General features: G+C 36.4%; 6 protein-coding genes across 6 annotated transcripts in view; 4 read left to right on the top strand and 2 right to left on the bottom strand.

Moving 5' to 3' along the window:
* The window catches only part of LOC133844864 (disintegrin and metalloproteinase domain-containing protein 10), a 140,460-nt gene extending 135,009 nt beyond the window's left edge, over positions 1 to 5,451 (top strand). Inside the window, 3 exon segments of the mRNA XM_062279142.1 lie at positions 68 to 1,114; positions 2,354 to 2,703; positions 4,218 to 5,451. Coding sequence (XP_062135126.1) covers positions 68 to 1,114; positions 2,354 to 2,703; positions 4,218 to 4,476 — 1,656 coding nt within the window. The 3' untranslated portion in view covers positions 4,477 to 5,451.
* A 2,468-nt stretch (positions 5,452 to 7,919) lies between these two features.
* Positions 7,920 to 8,902, top strand: LOC133850671 (fibroleukin-like). The gene is made up of 3 exons (XM_062286820.1): positions 7,920 to 8,491; positions 8,547 to 8,671; positions 8,766 to 8,902. The coding sequence occupies exons 1-2, from the start codon at positions 8,052 to 8,054 to the stop codon at positions 8,632 to 8,634; spliced, it is 528 nt and encodes a 175-aa protein (XP_062142804.1). The 5' UTR covers positions 7,920 to 8,051; the 3' UTR covers positions 8,635 to 8,671; positions 8,766 to 8,902.
* A 283-nt stretch (positions 8,903 to 9,185) lies between these two features.
* LOC133848290 (ras suppressor protein 1-like) lies at positions 9,186 to 11,661 on the bottom strand. The gene is made up of 4 exons (XM_062283792.1): positions 11,596 to 11,661; positions 10,623 to 10,815; positions 9,531 to 10,152; positions 9,186 to 9,475 (listed from the first exon to the last, which is right to left on the bottom strand). The coding sequence occupies exons 2-4, from the start codon at positions 10,756 to 10,758 to the stop codon at positions 9,385 to 9,387; spliced, it is 849 nt and encodes a 282-aa protein (XP_062139776.1). The 5' UTR covers positions 10,759 to 10,815; positions 11,596 to 11,661; the 3' UTR covers positions 9,186 to 9,384.
* Positions 11,662 to 13,543: 1,882 nt separating this feature from the next.
* LOC133849037 (bifunctional lysine-specific demethylase and histidyl-hydroxylase NO66-like) lies at positions 13,544 to 15,983 on the top strand. The gene is made up of 2 exons (XM_062284864.1): positions 13,544 to 13,659; positions 13,727 to 15,983. Exon 2 carries the CDS (start codon positions 13,739 to 13,741, stop codon positions 15,758 to 15,760), a length of 2,022 nt encoding a protein of 673 aa, XP_062140848.1. The 5' UTR covers positions 13,544 to 13,659; positions 13,727 to 13,738; the 3' UTR covers positions 15,761 to 15,983.
* Positions 15,984 to 16,319: 336 nt separating this feature from the next.
* Positions 16,320 to 16,806, top strand: LOC133849043 (ras suppressor protein 1-like). Its single transcript, XM_062284879.1, has 2 exons — positions 16,320 to 16,591; positions 16,646 to 16,806. The coding sequence occupies exons 1-2, from the start codon at positions 16,491 to 16,493 to the stop codon at positions 16,734 to 16,736; spliced, it is 192 nt and encodes a 63-aa protein (XP_062140863.1). The 5' UTR covers positions 16,320 to 16,490; the 3' UTR covers positions 16,737 to 16,806.
* Positions 16,807 to 17,222: 416 nt separating this feature from the next.
* LOC133844951 (ficolin-1-A-like) lies at positions 17,223 to 18,852 on the bottom strand. The gene is made up of 3 exons (XM_062279247.1): positions 18,466 to 18,852; positions 17,558 to 18,405; positions 17,223 to 17,502 (listed from the first exon to the last, which is right to left on the bottom strand). The coding sequence occupies exons 1-3, from the start codon at positions 18,529 to 18,531 to the stop codon at positions 17,415 to 17,417; spliced, it is 1,002 nt and encodes a 333-aa protein (XP_062135231.1). The 5' UTR covers positions 18,532 to 18,852; the 3' UTR covers positions 17,223 to 17,414.
* Positions 18,853 to 19,642: the final 790 nt, after the last annotated feature.

The following is a 19,642-nucleotide window of genomic DNA, read 5'->3' as shown; positions in this document are numbered from 1 at the left end:
CCATCCCATACTTTAAATAACATATAGTATTTGCATTACAATTGACAATAATGTGATTTTATTTTAGCACGACTATCCTCAAGAATGTCGACCTGGTGGACTGAATGGCAACTATATAATGTTCGCCAGCGCCACGTCCGGAGATCGTCCGAACAATTCGAAGTTCTCGCCATGCTCCATTCGCAACATTTCCAATGTGCTGGATGTGCTCGTGGGCAATTCAAAGCGAGATTGCTTCAAGGCATCGGAGGGAGCGTTCTGTGGCAACAAGATCGTGGAATCGGGCGAGGAATGCGATTGTGGGTTCAACGAGGAGGAGTGCAAGGACAAGTGCTGCTATCCCAGGCTGATCAGCGAGTATGATCAATCGCTCAATTCGAGTGCCAAGGGCTGCAAGCGACGTGCCAAGACTCAATGCTCGCCGTCGCAGGGTCCCTGCTGTCTCTCCAACTCGTGCACCTTTGTGCCCACGCATGCCTATCAGAAGTGCAAGGAGGAGACGGAGTGCAGCTGGTCGAGCACCTGCAATGGGACCACAGCCGAGTGTCCCGAGCCACGACATCGCGATGACAAGACAATGTGCAACAATGGCACCGCTCTCTGCATTCGGGGCGAGTGCAGCGGTTCACCTTGTCTGCTCTGGAATATGACCAAGTGTTTCCTCACCTCGGCCACTTTGCCGCACGTCAACAAGCGCAAACTGTGTGAACTTGCCTGTCAGGATGGCAACGATACTGCCACCTGTCGCAGCACCAGTGAATTTGCCGCCGAATACAACATTCAACGAGGTGGCATCAGTCTGCAGCCTGGTTCGCCGTGCGACAACTTCCAGGGCTATTGCGATGTGTTCCTCAAGTGTCGGGCTGTCGACGCCGACGGTCCGTTGGTTCGTCTAAAGAATCTGCTGCTCAACCGGGAGACGCTGCTCACAGTCGCCGAGTGGATCACCGGCAACTGGTATCTGGTGGTGTTGATGGGCGTCGGATTCATCGTCATCATGGGCGCCTTCATCAAGTGCTGTGCCGTGCACACGCCCAGTTCCAATCCGAAGAAGCGACGTGCTCGACGCATCAGTGAAACGCTGCGTGCGCCAATGAACACGATACGACGCATGGTAAGTAGTCCTTGCAACATGTTGCAATAACCCCTGCTGCCCCAAGGTATTATGGATAGAGAGCAGAAGATTGTAACTGTGATCTATTAAGCTTCGTAGTCTGTCTGTTTGATGATCTTGACTTAAGTGGGTTTTACTATGACGGACTTAAAAGTCAGTTTAGCATATTTCAGGATAGTTACAGCAGCTTTCAAATTGGAAAAGCTTATCAAATTAGCAAATGAATTGTTACTTATTTTACTGAGGGCACTTGAAATTTGTTTATAACATTTATTGATACTTTAGGCTTAACCAAACTTTTAAGATTACAAAATCAAATACTTTATTCCATAACTATAGATTTTTGAAAATACTAAAATAGGGCAGGACAGCAAAAAACATAAATGGAAAAGTTATCTTTTTTTGATTATTATTAATGAAAGCAAAATGAGAAAAGAAATATATCATATATAGCGCTGTTTATGAATTTTTGTATAAGACAATATTTATTTACATTTTTTTGTACTCTAAGTGCGCCTTTAAAATGTAAGAACACTGCTAAAAAAACAGTGTTACCTTTAATTTAACATTAAGAGGCTTTACTTTGCTAGTAATATTAAAGTTTAGTTTCACATATTGAAGATCAGATCTTATAAAAATGAAAGTGATGTAAATGATCTCTGATAATTTACTTATGAACGAATAATTAACTTGTGGTCAATTAAGCCGTAGTTCAATTACAGCTCCTTAACAGCTATATTAATGTAAACTTATGACTGTTAAGTTATCTTTTATATAAAAATACTTTGACATATTGAAGATCAGATCTTAGTAGACGCAAGAATAATAAAAGTGTGAATGATCTATGATAATTTTCTTATGAACGAATGGAAAATCAAGCATAAATTCAATTACAGCACCTTAACAGCTCTGTTAATGTAAACTTTTCTTGATTTAACATTCGACTGTTATTATTGGAAGTTAATATGTATTGGAATTAGTAATTTCAAGTAATGAAGATCACTAAGAATGATTCTGAATAATTTGTTCTATTCACTACATTTTCCTACTCATCTTAACAGCTCTGTTAATGTAAACCTTTATAGACTTAACATTCGACTGTTAAGTTATCTTTGCTAGTATTGGAATTAGTAATTTCAAGTAATGAAGATCACTAAGAATGATTCTGAATAATTTGTTCTATTCACTACACTTTCCTACTCATCTTACCAAATGCCCTTTCATCTTATATCCCAACAGCAACGTCATCCGCATCAGCGTGGCGCTGGACCACGCAGCATTCCACCGCCAGCACACGAGGCGCAACACTATCCACGTGGTGGAGGAGGTTCGTCGGGTGGCGGTGCTGGCGGTGGGGGTGGAGGTGGAGGTGCTGGTCGACACGGCGGTGGACGAGCGCATCATCATCAGAATGCGCATCCGCATGAATGGGATCGTCATCAGGGGGGGCACTCGATAGTGCCACTGCCCACAGGCGGGAGCCACGCGAGTCGCAACTCGGCGGCGAATCAAGCGCGACGCAGCGATGGGCGTGGCACGCGACCCAGCAGCAGTGGACGGCCGCAGGCAACTGGAGGAGCACGTTCTGGGTATGGAGCCGAGCAAGGCGCGGGTGCGGGAACGGGCGCGGGCTCGGGAGCGGGTGCCATAGGTGGTGGTGTGCAGGCGGCCATCAGCAGCGGCGGTGTTGTGGCTCGGGCACAGCTGCCGTTGCCGCTGCCGCAGGCCAATGCACAGCAACAACAGCAGCAGCAGCAGCAACAAGCACTCTCACCGCAGCAGCAACAACAACTACAACAACAACCACAAGCGTTTTATGCGCCGAAAGGTGCGTTTCCCCCCTCGCCAGATTCTTCTCTATGTAGCTGTAGTGTTAGAAAATGAGATAGAAAGAAAGAATTGGAGATGTTTTGATGATTATTGTTACAAAACACACATTTAATTTACATTTGTCGTTTCTTTTTCTTTTTTCCTTCCGTTTGTGTTTCCCAAAATGCAAAAAACAAACAAAAAACCAAATTAGAATTACCACCACGCAATAAGTCCCGTTCATCACGTACCAACAACAACACAGCCACGCCCTCGGGGGCCAGTAGTAGTAAAAACGCCAAAAGTGCCAAAGCCAAAGACACAGCCCAACAACAACAACAACAACACAAACACAACAACCGCAGTCGCAGCAGCAGCAAAGACAAATCGTCATCGTCATCGGCCGCAAAGACACGTCGCAATATTGTCTACTAAGTGAAACGCGTGGAATTGGAACGGCCTATACATATGCCATACTACTACAACTACTGACAACTCGAACAACCCCATCACCTACATCCATCGTTCCAAGAAACGCTTTCCCTCCCCCCCCCTACTCAAAAACCACACTGAATTCGAACTGCAATTGGTATGAGAATCTTTTACAAAAATGAAGTTTTTGCTTTCGTTTCGATTTCGTTTCCCCTCGATTCAACTAACCAACTGTATTTGTCCAGTGTATTTTGTAGTCTTGTTTTTGCAGCATGTTTTGTTTTGTCAGTTTTGTATTTGGAATTGATTTCACTTGTACTATATTGTTTTTTTTTTTTGTATTCGATATTTTGATTTGCCTCTGGATCCGTTTTATTTACCCTTCCTATTGTATTGTTGTTGTTTTTGTTATTGCATGCGCACAAAACTAAAATGATTTAATGAAATTCAAATTAACTAACTAACTAACATTAATATTATATTTGCAACAAAAAGAATTGAATATTAAACAAACCTAAAAACTAACAATTAAAAAAAATTAATATCCAATTCTAGTTGGTTATATAATTGTTTAATTTATTAATATTTACTTTTCCTAACACTAAGCAAATGAAACAATCTCTATTTAAGATAATAACAAACTAAAGAGCGACATTTCATTTGCATATTTTGTTTCTCTAAATAAGAAAGTACTAAAAACTTGATATGTATTTGTGTGAATGGGATTTAATATGTTGCTAGATGTGGCTTAAATTTAAGTGGCCTCCCCACGGGGCAACTTAGTGGCGCCACAGCAAGCAACTGGGCAAGAAAACTAATTTAACTTCTAATGTGATTCCCCTTTTCTCTATACTGAATATAGGCGTCGCGCCCCCCCTCCGCCGCTACAAGTAAGCTATAGTCGACCGACATCGCTGCATGACCAACAGCTACAACAACATCAGCAGGAACAGCAGGAGCACCACCAACAGCGTCAGCATCAGCAGGAGCAAGAACATCAGCAACAGCCACCGCCACCGCCACAGCAACAGCAACCACACGCCTATGCTGACGCCTACGCGGCGTTAGGGCGTGGCCTCTATGAGTCAACGACGCGGGTGCCCCACAATAGTAAAGTTTGACAGACAAAATTGACGTCGGAGCGCCATAAAAAACCAAAAGTAAAGGGACAAAAGAAGAAGCAGCAGCAACAACAACAACATCAGCAACAAAAACAACGGCAACAACAACAACAACAGCTACAGCTAGCACAGCCACAACAAGAACAAAAATCAAATGAACTCAAATTAAATGTAAATGTAATTTTTATGCTAATTATTTTTATTTAAACAAAGCATGCAAACAAAAAAATCAACAAAAAAAACAACAAAAATACAAGAGCAAAATTGAAATATAGAAAAAAGCAGAGAAAGAGGAAAGAGGAAAAGTGAGGAGGGAAAAGGAAATTTCATATGTACCAACAAACAGACAAACAAAAAAAAAAAAAAAAAATGGAAAGATATTTTTGATTAAATTAATTGATATGGAAATGCAAATCATTATTATTATAAATAATTAAAACGGCAGATTGCATAATATATAGTAAATAAACAAACACACACACACAAATATATATACATATATATATATATATACAATACATACATATATACATGCATATATAATATATTGATTGTGCGTACTTATTTACAAAGCAGCAACCACATGAATAAAACCAATATTTAATGAATGGGAAATCAACAACAAAAAACCAAAATACAAAATTACAAAAGAAGCAAAATACAACAAAAAAAAAAATATATAAATAAAAATTAAAAAAATAAAATGGAATAAATAAACAAACATCACACATAAATGTCGAACATTAACTAACGAGAGCAATAGCAAGAAAAAAAAATTAATTAAAATTTAAAAGCGCAAATCTATGTTCTGTAAAAAGGTGCAAATTAATTAATCGACAGAAAGAACAACAACAAGAGCGAAGCATTTAAATCGTATTTAACTGTAATACTGGCCAAAACTTTAGTTAAAGCCGTCAAAATTGCATTTGTAAACTAGCAACAACAACAACAACAACAACAGCAAGAGAAGAAAAACATGATAAATAAATGAACACATTTTCGATTGTTACGATACGAGAATTTATGAAATTTGTTGCCAAAGTCTTTTTCCATAAAAGCTTAAACTTAAATACTTTTTCCGGAACCAGTTTCGAATAATGAAAGCAATTCAATAATCAAAGTATGATTACAATTCTTATTTCTCATAAACAATACGATACGAATAAGTCGATGAAGTTGATCCACAAGATGATCCACATATTATGTATGTAGTTATAATTTATATAATTTTAGTATTGAGTTTCAATTGTCATCTATTGTATTAGGTTTAAAGCTTTATTTTGTAATGAGCTGTTTATTAGCCAGCAACTGATTATGTTAAATGTTAATCGTAAATGGCATGTATATCCTCGATAATTTAGGATTCGTCTTAAAGAAATATAATTATACAATCTATATATATATATATCTATTTGTTGTATTTTAAATAGGCTTTCTAGTTTATGTTTTTTGTTTTTGTCTGTGTTTTCGTTTTGTCTAAATCTTCTCAACATCAAATTGACTGCAATATGGAAGTAGCGAATTCTTTTTAACAGTTCCCAGAACTATGTGTGTATCTATATCTCAATTCTCAATTATTTTTGTAAAGACATTTTAATTCATTTTCCCATTTATACACTTCAAATGTATCTAGGCCAATGAAATGTTTCACGTAATTCAATTTGACTAATCTTTTAACTTGTTTTCTTTTCATCAATTTTTCAATTCTTGCTAACTAAAAAAAAACATGTAAATAGAAAATCTCTAAGAAATAATGAAAACAAACATAAATTAAGTGAAATATATTAAAATTTAATTGAATATACACAAACAAGCAGCAAAAATAAGTTTAACAGTAATTACTAAAATTGACATATATATACAAAAAATATATATATATATATAAATATAAAATATAAATTAAATTTAAATTGAATGAAAAACAAACAGATAAAAACTATGCTATTAGTTTATTGCAGACAAACATACAAAAACAAAAAACATTTAACTATTAATTTAATTACTAAATACTGAATTAATTAATTGAACTTAAGGCTAAAAACACTGCTACAAAAAAAAAAAAACAAAACAAAAGAATGAACATAAGAAATGATAATAAAAACAAGAACAAAACTACTATTTTATAAAATACAAAAAAGTGTTTTGTTATTTATTTGTTCGTATTTGTTATCAAATTTTGAGAGGCTGAGAGATTAACTCTGAGATTCTCCATCATTATAGAGGGGCATCTTCCACATCATAAAGTATATATATTCTTGATAAGGGTGATGAGACGATGTAGCTATGTCCGTCTGACTGTCTGTCCGTCCGTATGAACACCTAGATCTCAGAGACTAGAAGAAGTTATTTATGAAATTCTCTTAAATGGAAAAACCTCTTTACTACTTGTCTGACAATCTGGTATATTTTGCACTCTATGGTATATTTGAACTGTAGCGCTATATCAATATATCAATTATAGCGCTTGACATGTTTTAGTATTTTTGTGGTATATTAATTCGGTATATTTCAAAATGTTCACTGCAATATTTTTCTTTTATTTAAAATGTTTAGCGGGTATAATTCAACTGCAGTCTTCTTACTTGTATAAGTGTAGTACTGTTTCAATATACGTAAAATAGATTTGTTATCAAGTAATTCGACCTCTGTTGGCAATATTAGATTTAGTTTGGTTGGTTTATATATTTGCGCATTTCAAATTTAATTGCATTGCGAAAACAGCAAAAATTCAATGATAAGACTTTCTAAACCTACATGAAATTATCTCTGATGTCTTTGCGCTCAGTCGCTTTTCAGTTGTGAGTCGAATCGGAATACAAAATTGAAATGAATATTTCAGCGTATACGTGTATATTGACAGTTTTATTGATGACATCACAAGTGAATTGTTCGGTAAATATCTTAGTGAAATTATATATTTCAAAGAGAATTCTAAGTTAATTTTCACTTCAGTGTCAATTGGATGATCAATGCAGCACCTATTGCTATCAGGTTGTGAAGCCGCTTCTACAATACGTCAACACGGTGACAACAATGACACAAGAACACAACGAGTTGCAGCATACGGTTAAAATGCAGGCGAAAACAATTGAAAACTTAAATGAATTGATCAAAGATTAAAAAACAAATTGATTAATACGTATAAAAATAACAATGGCTATCAAAAGAGACTTATTAATCAATATGAAATGCAAAAAGATTTTAAGTCAAAATTAAACGAATCGTTAACAAGTCAGATTCGAAATAATCTGAATCAACACGAGCTTCACTCAAAGTTAAATCAATTACTTGAAAATCATAGTCAAAATGAACGGAAGCTTCTTGATCAATATGAAATGCAAATAACTAACCTTAAATCGGAAATCAAGTTGAAAGATGAAGAAATTAAGGAATTGCAATCACGAAAAAGATGAAGAAATTAAGGAATTGCAATCACAAAAGATGAAGAAATTAAGGAATTGCAATCACAAAATGCAAAAACTGAACCACTTAAAAATAACATAACTACTTATAAACAGTCATCCAGTTGTTTTGGCAAATCGACGGCGCTTCATACGATCCGAGTTCCCATAACAATGACAGTTTCATGTGAATCGAGCTTGCCTGAAGCTGGAACTGGATGGACTGTTATACAGCGACGTAAGGATGGTAGTGTGGATTTTAATAAAACCTGGTTAGAGTACAAAGAAGGTTTTGGAGATCTGCGTGGAGAATTCTTTATTGGACTCGAGAAGCTTCACTTGCTAACACAATCCCAGCCCCATGAATTATATATATCCCTTGAGGACTTTTCTAATGAAACACGATATGCCAGATACGACAACTTTGTTATTGGTAACGAGACAGATTTATATAGAATAATAGAACTTGGAACATATTCAGGCGATGCTGGCGACTCATTAGAGGTTCACAAATATTATAAATTTTCAACAGCCGATAAAGATTCTACCTATGAAAAGTGTGCATCCTATTTCAGTTCAGGCTGGTGGTTTGTCGATAACGGTTGCTACACTTGGTATTTATGAATTAAAAATGTAAATAACATTAATTAAATTACGTTTTAAATACAGCAATCTTAATGGACAATATGTAGAAGAAGACATTGGAGAGAAACTGATGGAATTGAATGGAGAGAATGGAAAATGGATCAACTTTTGAAATTTACACAAATGATGATAAGGCCAATATCTGAAAGGTATATATATGATTATGTCTATTCTGATAATTTTACACTAAGCTCCGAATATTTTAAATTCCTAGACCTTAATTCTATTATTATTTGCTTTCAGTATTGCCTTTAATTAACAATTTACAACTTTGACTGTTGCGGATGGAAACATTGAACAAATTGTTTCACATTGCAACTATGCAACTATATTTTGTATCAGATAATATTCACATGAGTTTACATTTTAAATCTTAACATTGCACTAAAACTTTTAATTTATTTTTTTGAAGTTGTTTTTGAATTAATTTTCACATTTATATAATTGATTTCTTACATAAATTTAACTAGACCAACATAATTTAATTATTCCAAGATTTTCTTCATTAATCAATTAAGTTATTTAATTCAACAGCTAAAGATTTCTTTTCATCAACTTTAAAAATTGTTAACCATTTTTTTATTGCGAAACAACATAAGAAAAATTATATTCAAAATAAGAATAAAATTTCCTTTGTTTTATAAAATACAAAAAAAACGTTTGTTTTTATTTGTCCAAAATAGTATTTATTCACATTTGTTAGCAAACAATTTAAGGCACTTTCACAGTTAAATATTAATGTACAAAATACTTAAAAATTAGTATACAAAACATATCTAGTTTTTTGGTTAAAACGAAAACACAAAGAGCTGCCTCTTGACAGCTGGACAAGACAAGGATCATTTCCAGGATCAAGAAGTCCTTAGGCACGCACTCGGGATGCCTTCTTGCTCTTGTCAGCCTTTGGCGGCGGTGGCCCACTGCGTCCTGCCTGCATATGACGATTGTAGATGCTGTTGGACAGACTGTCAGTTAAGAGAAGATCAACAATTTGTTTTTTGTACTCACATTTTGTATGTTTCGGTCTTGAGGTATTCAATGACATGGCTAATGCCCAGCAAATACTGCTCAGCAATGGGATTGACCCAGGGATTCTCCTCCATTTTCATCACTGACTTATTGCTGAGTAAATCGAGCTGTGCCACCTCTGGTGGCAAGACTTGCAGCCGATTGTTTTGTATGTGCAACTCACGCAGTCGAAGCAAGTCGCCTACTTCGCGGGGCAGCTCCAAAAGATCGTTGTCGCGCAGTCCGAGGATTTGCAGGTTCTTTAGCTGACCCACCTCCTTTGGGATGTACTCAAAGTCGTTGTCGCCCAGGTAGAGAGCTCGCAGTGTTTCCATGCCAAAGAAGTTGCCGGGGAGTACGTGTTCATTCAGATTGTTATAGGACAGATCGAGCACTTCCAAAACTGGGAATGCCCCGAATCCGCGGGGAAGATTGTCCAGACGATTGATGGACACATTGAGAATGCGCAGCTTGGGCATCGATGATAGCGAAACTGGCAGTTCGGTGAGCTGATTATTGGAGAGGTTCAGTATTTCCAGATTCAGCAAATTGGCAATTCCTGGACTAATAACGCTGATTTTGTTGTGGGACAGCGTCAGCCTTGTGATATTGGCCATGTTAACTGCGAAGTATGAGACAAAAATTAGTTCAACTACAGTTATGTTTGGTTTAATTATTGCAATGTTTTTCGTTGTTTGGTAAGCGCAGCCAATTTCCTACTGGGTTGCAATCACAAAACTACAAACAGCTGTTTTACGCTGTGCGTGCAACAGTCAAAGGTGCGAGTGGGATGACAATATTGCGTTCTGTTACTATTTATAATTGAAACAAATAAATATTGGGCGTTTATTCTTTTTAATTTTCACTGCCAAACAATATCAAATTGTCATAAAAAGCATATTCCTTATAACTCGTGTTACGACGGTAAACCGTTGATTCAATTGCAGTGATATAGTTGCCATGATTTGTTTATGGAAGCTGGCGTCATCAATCGGAATGATGACGATGGCGTCATAGATTTCGCGTGGGATTTAGCATTTTAAATACATTTTTCACTTATTTCTTAAAGCATATTACACATGCACTACTCACATAGTCCTGGCAACTCCTCGAAGGACACCAGACCCTTGTCCACAAGGTCCAGTTCCCGATTTTGAGTCTCACGCGCCTCATCCAAAACCTTCTTCGCCTTCGACATCTTTGCGTTTACAGGCAGGCATTGATTCATGGCTCTTTTTGGTCGCTGTTAATGCACTGTTAACCGTAAATGCTGTTAAGTCAAGAGCTGTAAACGAAATAGGCGCGTCATTTTAAACACATTGATTTTTAACGTATTAAGTACACAGTTTTCTGGTTCTTAACTATTATTAACAATTGATAACATTAACAATATCGATGTTTGCTTATTAAGCCTTAAAAATATTAATTTCCTGAACGAATGTTTTCTATTTCCTAGCACATATTTATAAAATGCTGTTAAGCACACAGCGTTGCCACTTTCTGTTAAATAAGTATTAGCGAAGACTTGCACCTCTCGCTTATGCACAATGATTACAAAACTGTTGTTTGCTTTGAGACACAATTGCTGACCATATGCTTAATTACATATGCCTAATAACACTTTAACTAAATATATAAAAATAATAATATACTAATTAGTAGCACTCCTTTAAATTGAAGTATGGTCATTAGGTATTGTTTGAGTTGGAAAATTGCACTTGAATTGCACGTACGCACTGAGATTCACAGTGCTTTTAAAACTGTTGATGCACATGCCGCTTTTCCCCTGTTGCATCTGTTTTTCTTCTGCCAATTTTCACTTGCCTCCAGCACTCTGCGTTCAGTTTTACACTCTTTGAGACAACTGTGCCACACGAACTATGCACTTGACCCAATTCTGGGTGCAATCCACAAGTTTTTCTTTTTATAAACGAAATTACAAATGAAGAATTTTCTTATTTTTCGTTGCGTTCATACGATTTGCACTGAGACAGCCGTCGACTGAGCATTAGTTGTGTGTTGTGCTCGTTACAATCGAAGCATTTGCCTATTCTAAATCGCTCACATCTAAAAATTAATCACAAAAATAGCCCCGTTGCGGATGCGTCACCTTCATTCGCCACGCGCGTCTCCGACTAACTGAGAAGATGTTTTACACCCTCTATAGAGCCAGAGATCCAACAGCGATCGATCGATCGATTGCCGCTGCTTTTTGTCTCTTTGGATATGAGAGCTATCGTCTGTCTTCTATCCATAAAAAAAACAAAACGTGTAAAAGCAAAGCCAGGAGACATCCCACTCGTTAAACTTGATTCGAGTTCGTTTTGCTTTTGCTTTTGTTTATTTTATTTAAGTTTTAATTTTTTTTTGTTTTTGTTTTTGTTTTTCAATGTAGACTCGCGAAAACCCGTTTGACAGCATATTAGTTGAATGGCATTTGGTTTTGTTTTTATTTTGCTTTCCTTTCTCGTTGATTTGCTATTAACGTTGACAGTGTGACTGACTATGGGATACTCTTTCATCTAGTACAATTTAAACTACCTTAAGATATTCAGAACATTTTAAAAGTTGTTGCTTTCCAGCTATTCATATGACAAGCGAGTAAAAATATGTTTTCTCTTTTTTTAGCCACTTCTTTTTTTAATATATTGCAATTAAAAGGTATCAGCATTAAGAAATAACAAAGATATCTGAGGAAATAATTTACAATTTAAAATATTTACTTTCTCGAACATTACTTTTGTTTTTTTTTTTTTGGTTTAAATGTAATTTGAGATTGTATTTATTGAAGTTATAATTCCACTTTTTAAATCACATTCATTCAATTATTAGCTAACTTAACTATTACAAACTTATTCCCCTACTGTCTTAGTATATCTAGGAATAAAATAAAATAGATGTCATACCTTAAAAATAATTATGAATATCATTTAATGCCTTCTTTGACTTTCCTCTTTAATCCTTCACATCAACAACTATAATCTTTCTGATCTGCTCATCTTCAATGAGTCGAACAAAAAAAATATATATATTCAAAATGATAATTGCAATTTTCAACATTATTTTTTTGAGAAAAAAAGTGTGAATCAGACAAGAGATCTAAAATTAAATATTAATATTATTAATAATATTTTGCAATAAAAGAATAGCGAACAATTTTTAAACAGTTGATAAAGATAAATCTTTAGCTGTTGAATTAAATCACTTTATCTATTACTGAAGTAGACAATTTATTTTAGTTGGTCTAGTTAAAACTATGTCCGCAATCAATTATATAAATGTGAAAATTAATTCAAAAACAACTTCAAAAGAATATAAAATATTTATTGTATTATATTTTCGTGCAATGTTAAGATTTAAAATGTAAGTTCATGTGAATATTATCTGATATAAAATATAGTTGCAATGTGAAATAATTTGTTCAATGTTTCCATCCGCGACATGCAACATGCTGCAATAGATGCAAGGATGTAAGATTTGAATTGTTAATTTAAGGCAATTCTGAAAATAGAATTTAATTTGTATGGTTAGTGGTACAAGGTTTATAAATCACTTGTTGTGCAGCAATTTAGCAGAACATACAACATTATTCCGTTATGTTCCAGAGTTGCCACCAAGCTTCAAAAAGCGTGGCCTAACTTTCGGCCGTTACATGTGTTGCCACCATGGTATATTACCATGTTTGGCAATAATCACTAAAATTGAATTTTCTCGAAAATGGCTTTATGTCTATTTGATTCGAATAGAGTGAAATAGCGTGACATGGCCTAAAAGTTCTGTAAATATGAAGAATAATATGATGATAAATACTACATGCAATTTGACGAACATGGATTTAATAGAAAGATAATTTAGTTTTTTTATAGTTTTGCATTTAAACTTTTGTTAATTTAAGACAAAATATTACGTAAAAAGACGAAAATAAAAAGTTTTTTTAGCCGATATTTTTTTTATCGATATGTGACGCTAAAGTTGCGGAGCTATCTTGACGCACATCATTTTGACTGGCTTGGTAAATCGATAAATCGATAACGCTGACAGCTCAATCGTATTTTGAAGCAGGCGGCTAGTCAATCAAGCACGTGCTGCCGGTTCCAAAACACAATTAAATTTGTATTCTTATTTTGTGGTAAGACAAACTAGCTGGTTTAGTAAAACGAAGTGAACTTTTTTATTAATAGCTTCTATTAATACAGGCACCGCATGCAATGGCTGAAATATCAGCATACCAGATACCAGATGCCGAGAAACCATCACCAGCCAAGAAGCAGCAGCAAAATAATGCAGCGCTGTCGCCAAAAAATGCACCAAAGCACACCGCAAATCATAATGGTGAAATCAAGGAAAATGGCGGTGCCAAACAAAATGGCGTCGCCAAAAGTCCAAAAGCAGTGCAGAAAATGACGGTGGCCAGTCCCAAAAAAGTGCTGAAGCCAAACGGATCAGGGAAAAAAACAGCAAATTCAAATTTGAATGAATCGCAACGGAAGAAAAAACAAATGTCCGACGATGATAGCAATGATTGTGGCGACATTACTGTCGATCTTACGATCAATGATGTCGATAGCAACGACACAATCAACGATGACGATGACGTCGACGACGACTACGACGACGACTACGACTACGACGACTACGGCGACGACGACGACGACGACGAAGTCGAGTCACCAGCTGTTGCACCACCAAAAGCCGGACGTCGCTCCCAGGATGCCAACAACAATGTGGAGAAACCCGCGATTACTGCGGTGGTCAAGCCCAAGGAGACGCTCCTCGGACGTCGCCAGCACGATGAGGGAGAAGCCACCAAAGCAGATGAAACTGGAAACTCGCAACCCAAGCAGCGTCGCGTTGGACACCTGGATGAACCCGTCTGTGACGAGGTGCATTTGCAAGACAGCGTGGAGGAAGGCAAACGTGCGCTCAGCTGGCTGATGAATCCCATCGAGCCGCAGAAGTTCTTCCAAGGGTATTGGGAGCAGAATCCGTGTCGGGTGGTGAGACGCAAGGCTAATTACTTCTCGCATTTGATGTCCTTTCCCATGATCGAGGAGATGCTACTGAAGAATCACTTGGAGTTCACCACAAACATCGATATCAGCAGCTATAAGAATGACAAACGCAAGATCCACAATCCTGATGGACGCGCCATGCCGCTCACCGTTTGGAGCTATTACTCAAACGGTTATAGTGTCCGCTTTTTGAATCCCAGCACTTATCTGGAGAAGTTGCGTGCGTTGTGCACCCGACTCCAGGAGTTCTTCTATTGTCTGGTGGGTGCGAATGCGTATTTGACGCCACCGAATAGTCAGGGATGTGCACCGCATTACGATGACATCGAAACGTTCGTCCTGCAGGTGGAGGGACGCAAACGTTGGCGTCTCTACATGCCACCGTGTCCCAGCGATATTTTGGCACGCGTCTCCTCGGGCAATTACAGCCAAAAGGACTTGGGAGCACCGACACTCGATGTGGTCCTCCAACCCGGTGATATTCTCTACTTCCCCAGGGGCACCGTTCATCAGGCGGTGACCGAGGAACAACAGCATTCACTGCACATAACGCTGAGCGTCTATCAGCAATCCTATGCGAATCTGGTCGAGAAATTGATGCCGTCTGTCATGGCGCGTGCCATTCGTCAGCATTTGAATTTGCATCGCGGTCTCCCGCTCGAAACGTGGCGTCACTTGGGATATGCCGCTGGTTGTCAAATGTCCGAGGAGCGTGACAAATTGCTCGGTGACATCACGAAGCTGGTGCAAACTTATTTGCTGCCCAGTGCCGAACAAATCGATGCGGCTGTCGATCAGTTGGCCAAGCGATTTCAACACGAGGCCTTGCCGCCAATTGTCCAGGAGGAGGAAAAGGCACGAACCGTCTTTGGTTCGGTCAGCGAGATCGATAAACAGGGCAATCGTCAGCCCGATTACAATCTAACTGGGAGCACCGAAGTGCGTCTGTTGCGTGCCAACATTTTGCGTCTGATTGAAGAGGGAACGGTTTTCCGTATCTATTACTATCTGGATAATGCGCTCGAGTATTGCAAGTTTGATGCCAGCTATATGGAAATCCAGCCCGACGAGGCGATGGCTGTGGAAGCTCTGATCAAGGCATATCCGAAGTATACGTCGGTCAAGGAGCTGCCGCTGTGCCCTCAGGATCGTCGCATTGAGTTGGCCACCGCACTCTGGGAGCGTGGACTGCTCATGACCAAAGAGCCCTTCAAGTAAAAATAAAAATTACTATATTTTTCTATCCTTTCATATTAAAGTCAATTTAATGGAAGTGAAACGAATTCAATTATATAAAAGCTAATGACAAACCTATAGATCTAAAGCATTTAATTTTTGATGAATATAAACTAAACTAATATAAAGATTTTTTCAAGCAACGGTTAAAGAATAAGCTGGTTGATTAAAAATAAAGTCAAATGTAATGACTAGAATACATTATTCCATGTTTAATAATTGATTGAGAAGCGCTAAATGTTTATGTTATTTCTCCGCAGTTCATACACAGTTGAATATAGTTACAGTCAAGAGTGCTCTACTGTGAGATACTCGCCACTACCCATTTTGAATAAAAGCAATATATTGATGTATTAATTTTATGAAATACCAAATTAATATACCACAAAAATACTAAAAATACAAACGGATACTACATTTAAAATATATATAGTATATAGATTGCAAAATGTGCCAGATTGTCAGCTAAAGCAGCTAAGACCCGATTGAAGTTGACGTTTTTCCTATACAAAAGTTTCCCTTTAATATCATCAACAGTTTTAATTTGATCGCAACCAAACTTTCAGGAATGATAATGACGGTTGATATTATTGAATGAATCAAAATTAAATTAGAATTTCGGTATATTTTAAGAATATGGTTTAATTGAAAATGAGAAACAAGTATCTGTTCAACTGCAGGTCAGCTCGATTTATTCAGCAATAAGTCAGTTATGAAAATGGAGGAGAATCCCTGGGTCAATCCCATTGCTGAGCAGTATTTGCTGGGCATTAGCCATGTCATTGAACACCTCAAGACCGAAACATACAAAATGTGAGTACGAAAACAAATTGTTGATCTTCTCTTAACTATCAATCTGTCCAACAGCATCTACAATCGTCATATGCAGGCAGAACGCAGTGGGCCACCGCCGCCAAAGGCTGACAAGAGCAAGAAGGCATCCCGAGTGCGTGCCTAAGGACTTCTTGATCCTGAAATGATCCTTGTCTTGTCCAGCTGTCAAGAGGCAGCTCTTTGTGTTTTCGTTTTAACCAAAAACTGTGAATAAATATTATTTTGGACAAATGAAAAACAACTGTTTCTTATTTGTATTTTATAAACAAAGGACATTTTATTCTTATTTTGAATATAATTTCTCTTATTTTGTTTCGCAATAAAAGAATGGTTAACAATTTTTAAAGTTGATGAAAAGAAATCTTTAGCTGTTGAATTAAAAACTTAATTGATTAATGAAGAAAATCTTGGAGACAATTAAATTTTGTTGGTCTTTTTAAATTTATGTCCGAAATCAATTATATAAATGTAAAATTAATTAAAAACAACTTCAAAAGAATATAAAATATTTATATTAAAAGTTTTAGTACAAGATTTAAAGTGTAAGCTAATGTGAATATTATCTGATATAAAATGTAATTACATATTTTCACGAAGATTTGGAACAATTTGTTCAATGATTCTGCAATACACTTCAATCAAACGTTAAGATGCGAGGATCAAAGATATGTATTGTTAAATTAAGGCAATACTGAAAGAAAATAATAATAGAATGCAGGTCTAGGAATTTAAACTATTCGGAGCTTAGTGTAATATTTTCAGAATAAACATGATTTTGGCCTTATCATCATTTGTGTAAATTTCAAAGGTCGATTCTTTTCCATTCTCTCCATTCAATTCCATCAGTTTCCTCTCCAATGTCTTCTTGTATATATTTTCCATTAAGATTGCTATTATTAAAACATAATTTAATTAATATTATTTACATTTTTACTTCATAAATACCAAGAATAGCAACCAATATTGGAAAACCACCAGCCTGAACTGAAATAGGATGGACACTTATCATAGGTAAAATCTTTATCGGGTGTTGAAAATCTATATTTGTGATCCGCTAATGAGTCGCCAGCATCGCCTGAATATGTTCCAAGATCTTTTATTCTATAGTCCTCTGTCTCGCTACCAATAACAAAGTTGTTGTATCTGGCATATCGTGTTTCATTAGAAAAGTCGCCAAGGGATATATATAATTCATGGGGCTGGGATTGTGTTAGCAAATGAAGCTTCTCGAGTCCAATAAAGAATTCTCCACGCAGATCTCCAAAACCTTCTTTGTACTCTGACCAGGTTTTATTAAAATCCACACTACCATCCTTACGTCGCTGTATAACAGTCCATCCAGTTCCAGCTTCAGGCAAGCTCGATTCACATGAAACTGTCATTGTTATGGGATTTCGGATCGTATGAAGCTCCGTCAATTTGCCAAAACAACTGGATGTCTGTTTATAAGCAGTGATCTCATTCTGAAATGCTTTAGTCTTTGCAATTTGTGATTGCAATTCCTTAATTTCTTCATCTTTCGATTTGATTTCTGATGTTAGGTTAGTTATTTGATGAAAAAGTTTTTGTTGATTTCGATTATGGTTTTCGAATGACTCGCTTAACTTTGACTCGGATTGTATCTCACACGATTTCGATTGCTTGTCCTTCGATAGGATCAATTCTGCCTGCATCTTATCCGTAAGCTGCAACTCGTTATTTTCTTCTGTCATTGTTGTCACCGTGTTGACGTATTGTAGAAGCGGCTTCACAACCTGATAGCAATAGGTGCTGCATTGATCATCCAATTGACACTGAAGTGAAAATTAACTTAGAATTCTCTTTGAATTATATAATTTCACTAAGATATTTACCGAACAATTCACTTGTGATGTTATTAATAAAACTGTCAATATACACGTATACGCTGAAATATTCATTTCAATTTTGTATTCCGAATCGTCTCACAACTGAAAAGCGACTGAGCGCAAAGAAGAAAGTCATCAGAGATAACTGGAGGTTTAGAAAGTCTTATCATTGAATTTGTTGCTGTTGTTGCCATTTTTCTTAGGAATCAATTAAATTATAAATCCGCAAACATAATCTGGATGAATAGATTACCATACAAACTAAATCAAATGCCAACAGAGGTCGAATTACTTGCTACGAAATCTATTTTAGGTATATTGAACACTTAAACAAAAGTATTTTAAATAACTTCTTCTAGTCTCTGAGATCTATGTGTTCATACGGACGGACAGACAGTCAGACGGACATAGCTATATTGTCTATAGACACTGATAAAAAATATATATACTTTATGATGTCGGATATGCCTCCTTCTACCCTATGGTAGAGAGTTTAATGATGGAGAATTTCTCTATCGCCTGAAAATTTGGTTGCGATCAGATAAAATTGACGAAGTTATTAAAGAAATACTTTTGTATGGGCAAAAACGCCTACTTACTATGGGTCTTAGTTGCTTTGACTGACAATCTGGTATATTGTGCCGTCTATGGTATATTTTAAATGCAGTACTATATCGATATACCAAATACACCATTTGATATATTTTTAGTATTTTCGAGTGGTATATTTTGACAATAATATCGCAATATTTTTATTTTATTCAAAATGGGTAGCGGGTATCTCACAGTCGAGTACACTCGACTGTAAGTTTTATTTAAGTTTTGATTTTTTGTTTTTGTTTTTCAATGTAGGCTCGCGAAAACACGTTTGACAGCATATTAGTTTCGTTGTTTCTATGTAATCTAAAACAAATGCACTCATCAATATTCATTCATGACGCACATGAGTATGTGAATGTAGAATAAATTATACAAAAATATTGTTTTCTTTCGCTTTTAATATAGGTCTCAAATTATAAATTTGATAGAGGTCTTAACACATTTTTGTATAAATGTAGCGCAACGGCGGAAATCAAGTGCTAGTTGATAAAATAGTCAAAGCTATTAAATAGTAAAGGACTTACGCTGCGAACTGTGATTCATTATTTAATAAATGCCGCTTTTGAATGGGGTGGAGAATGGG

The sequence above is a fragment of the Drosophila sulfurigaster genome, chromosome 2L (genome assembly GCF_023558435.1).
Source record: "Drosophila sulfurigaster albostrigata strain 15112-1811.04 chromosome 2L, ASM2355843v2, whole genome shotgun sequence".
Taxonomy (NCBI): domain Eukaryota; kingdom Metazoa; phylum Arthropoda; class Insecta; order Diptera; family Drosophilidae; genus Drosophila; species Drosophila sulfurigaster.
This window is presented reverse-complemented; position numbering and strand designations above follow the sequence as displayed.

What these genes read in the sequence shown, in the direction of transcription:
- LOC133849043 (XM_062284879.1), top strand. Translation starts at nt 16,491, where the DNA reads ATGAAAATGGAGGAGAATCCCTGGGTCAATCCCATTGCTGAGCAGTAT. An exon ending in AAGACCGAAACATACAAAAT is followed by an intron (nt 16,592 to 16,645) that starts GTGAGTACGAAA and finishes TCTGTCCAACAG; the next exon opens with CATCTACAATCGTCATATGC.
- LOC133844951 (XM_062279247.1), bottom strand. Translation starts at nt 18,531, where the DNA reads ATGAATATTTCAGCGTATACGTGTATATTGACAGTTTTATTAATAACA. An exon ending in CATCACAAGTGAATTGTTCG is followed by an intron (nt 18,406 to 18,465) that starts GTAAATATCTTA and finishes TTTTCACTTCAG; the next exon opens with TGTCAATTGGATGATCAATG. An exon ending in AATATTGGTTGCTATTCTTG is followed by an intron (nt 17,503 to 17,557) that starts GTATTTATGAAG and finishes TTTTAATAATAG; the next exon opens with CAATCTTAATGGAAAATATA.
- LOC133849037 (XM_062284864.1), top strand. Translation starts at nt 13,739, where the DNA reads ATGGCTGAAATATCAGCATACCAGATACCAGATGCCGAGAAACCATCA.
- LOC133850671 (XM_062286820.1), top strand. Translation starts at nt 8,052, where the DNA reads ATGACAGTTTCATGTGAATCGAGCTTGCCTGAAGCTGGAACTGGATGG. An exon ending in GATAACGGTTGCTACACTTG is followed by an intron (nt 8,492 to 8,546) that starts GTATTTATGAAT and finishes TTTTAAATACAG; the next exon opens with CAATCTTAATGGACAATATG.
- LOC133848290 (XM_062283792.1), bottom strand. Translation starts at nt 10,758, where the DNA reads ATGAATCAATGCCTGCCTGTAAACGCAAAGATGTCGAAGGCGAAGAAG. An exon ending in CGAGGAGTTGCCAGGACTAT is followed by an intron (nt 10,153 to 10,622) that starts GTGAGTAGTGCA and finishes CATACTTCGCAG; the next exon opens with TTAACATGGCCAATATCACA. An exon ending in AAGACCGAAACATACAAAAT is followed by an intron (nt 9,476 to 9,530) that starts GTGAGTACAAAA and finishes TCTGTCCAACAG; the next exon opens with CATCTACAATCGTCATATGC.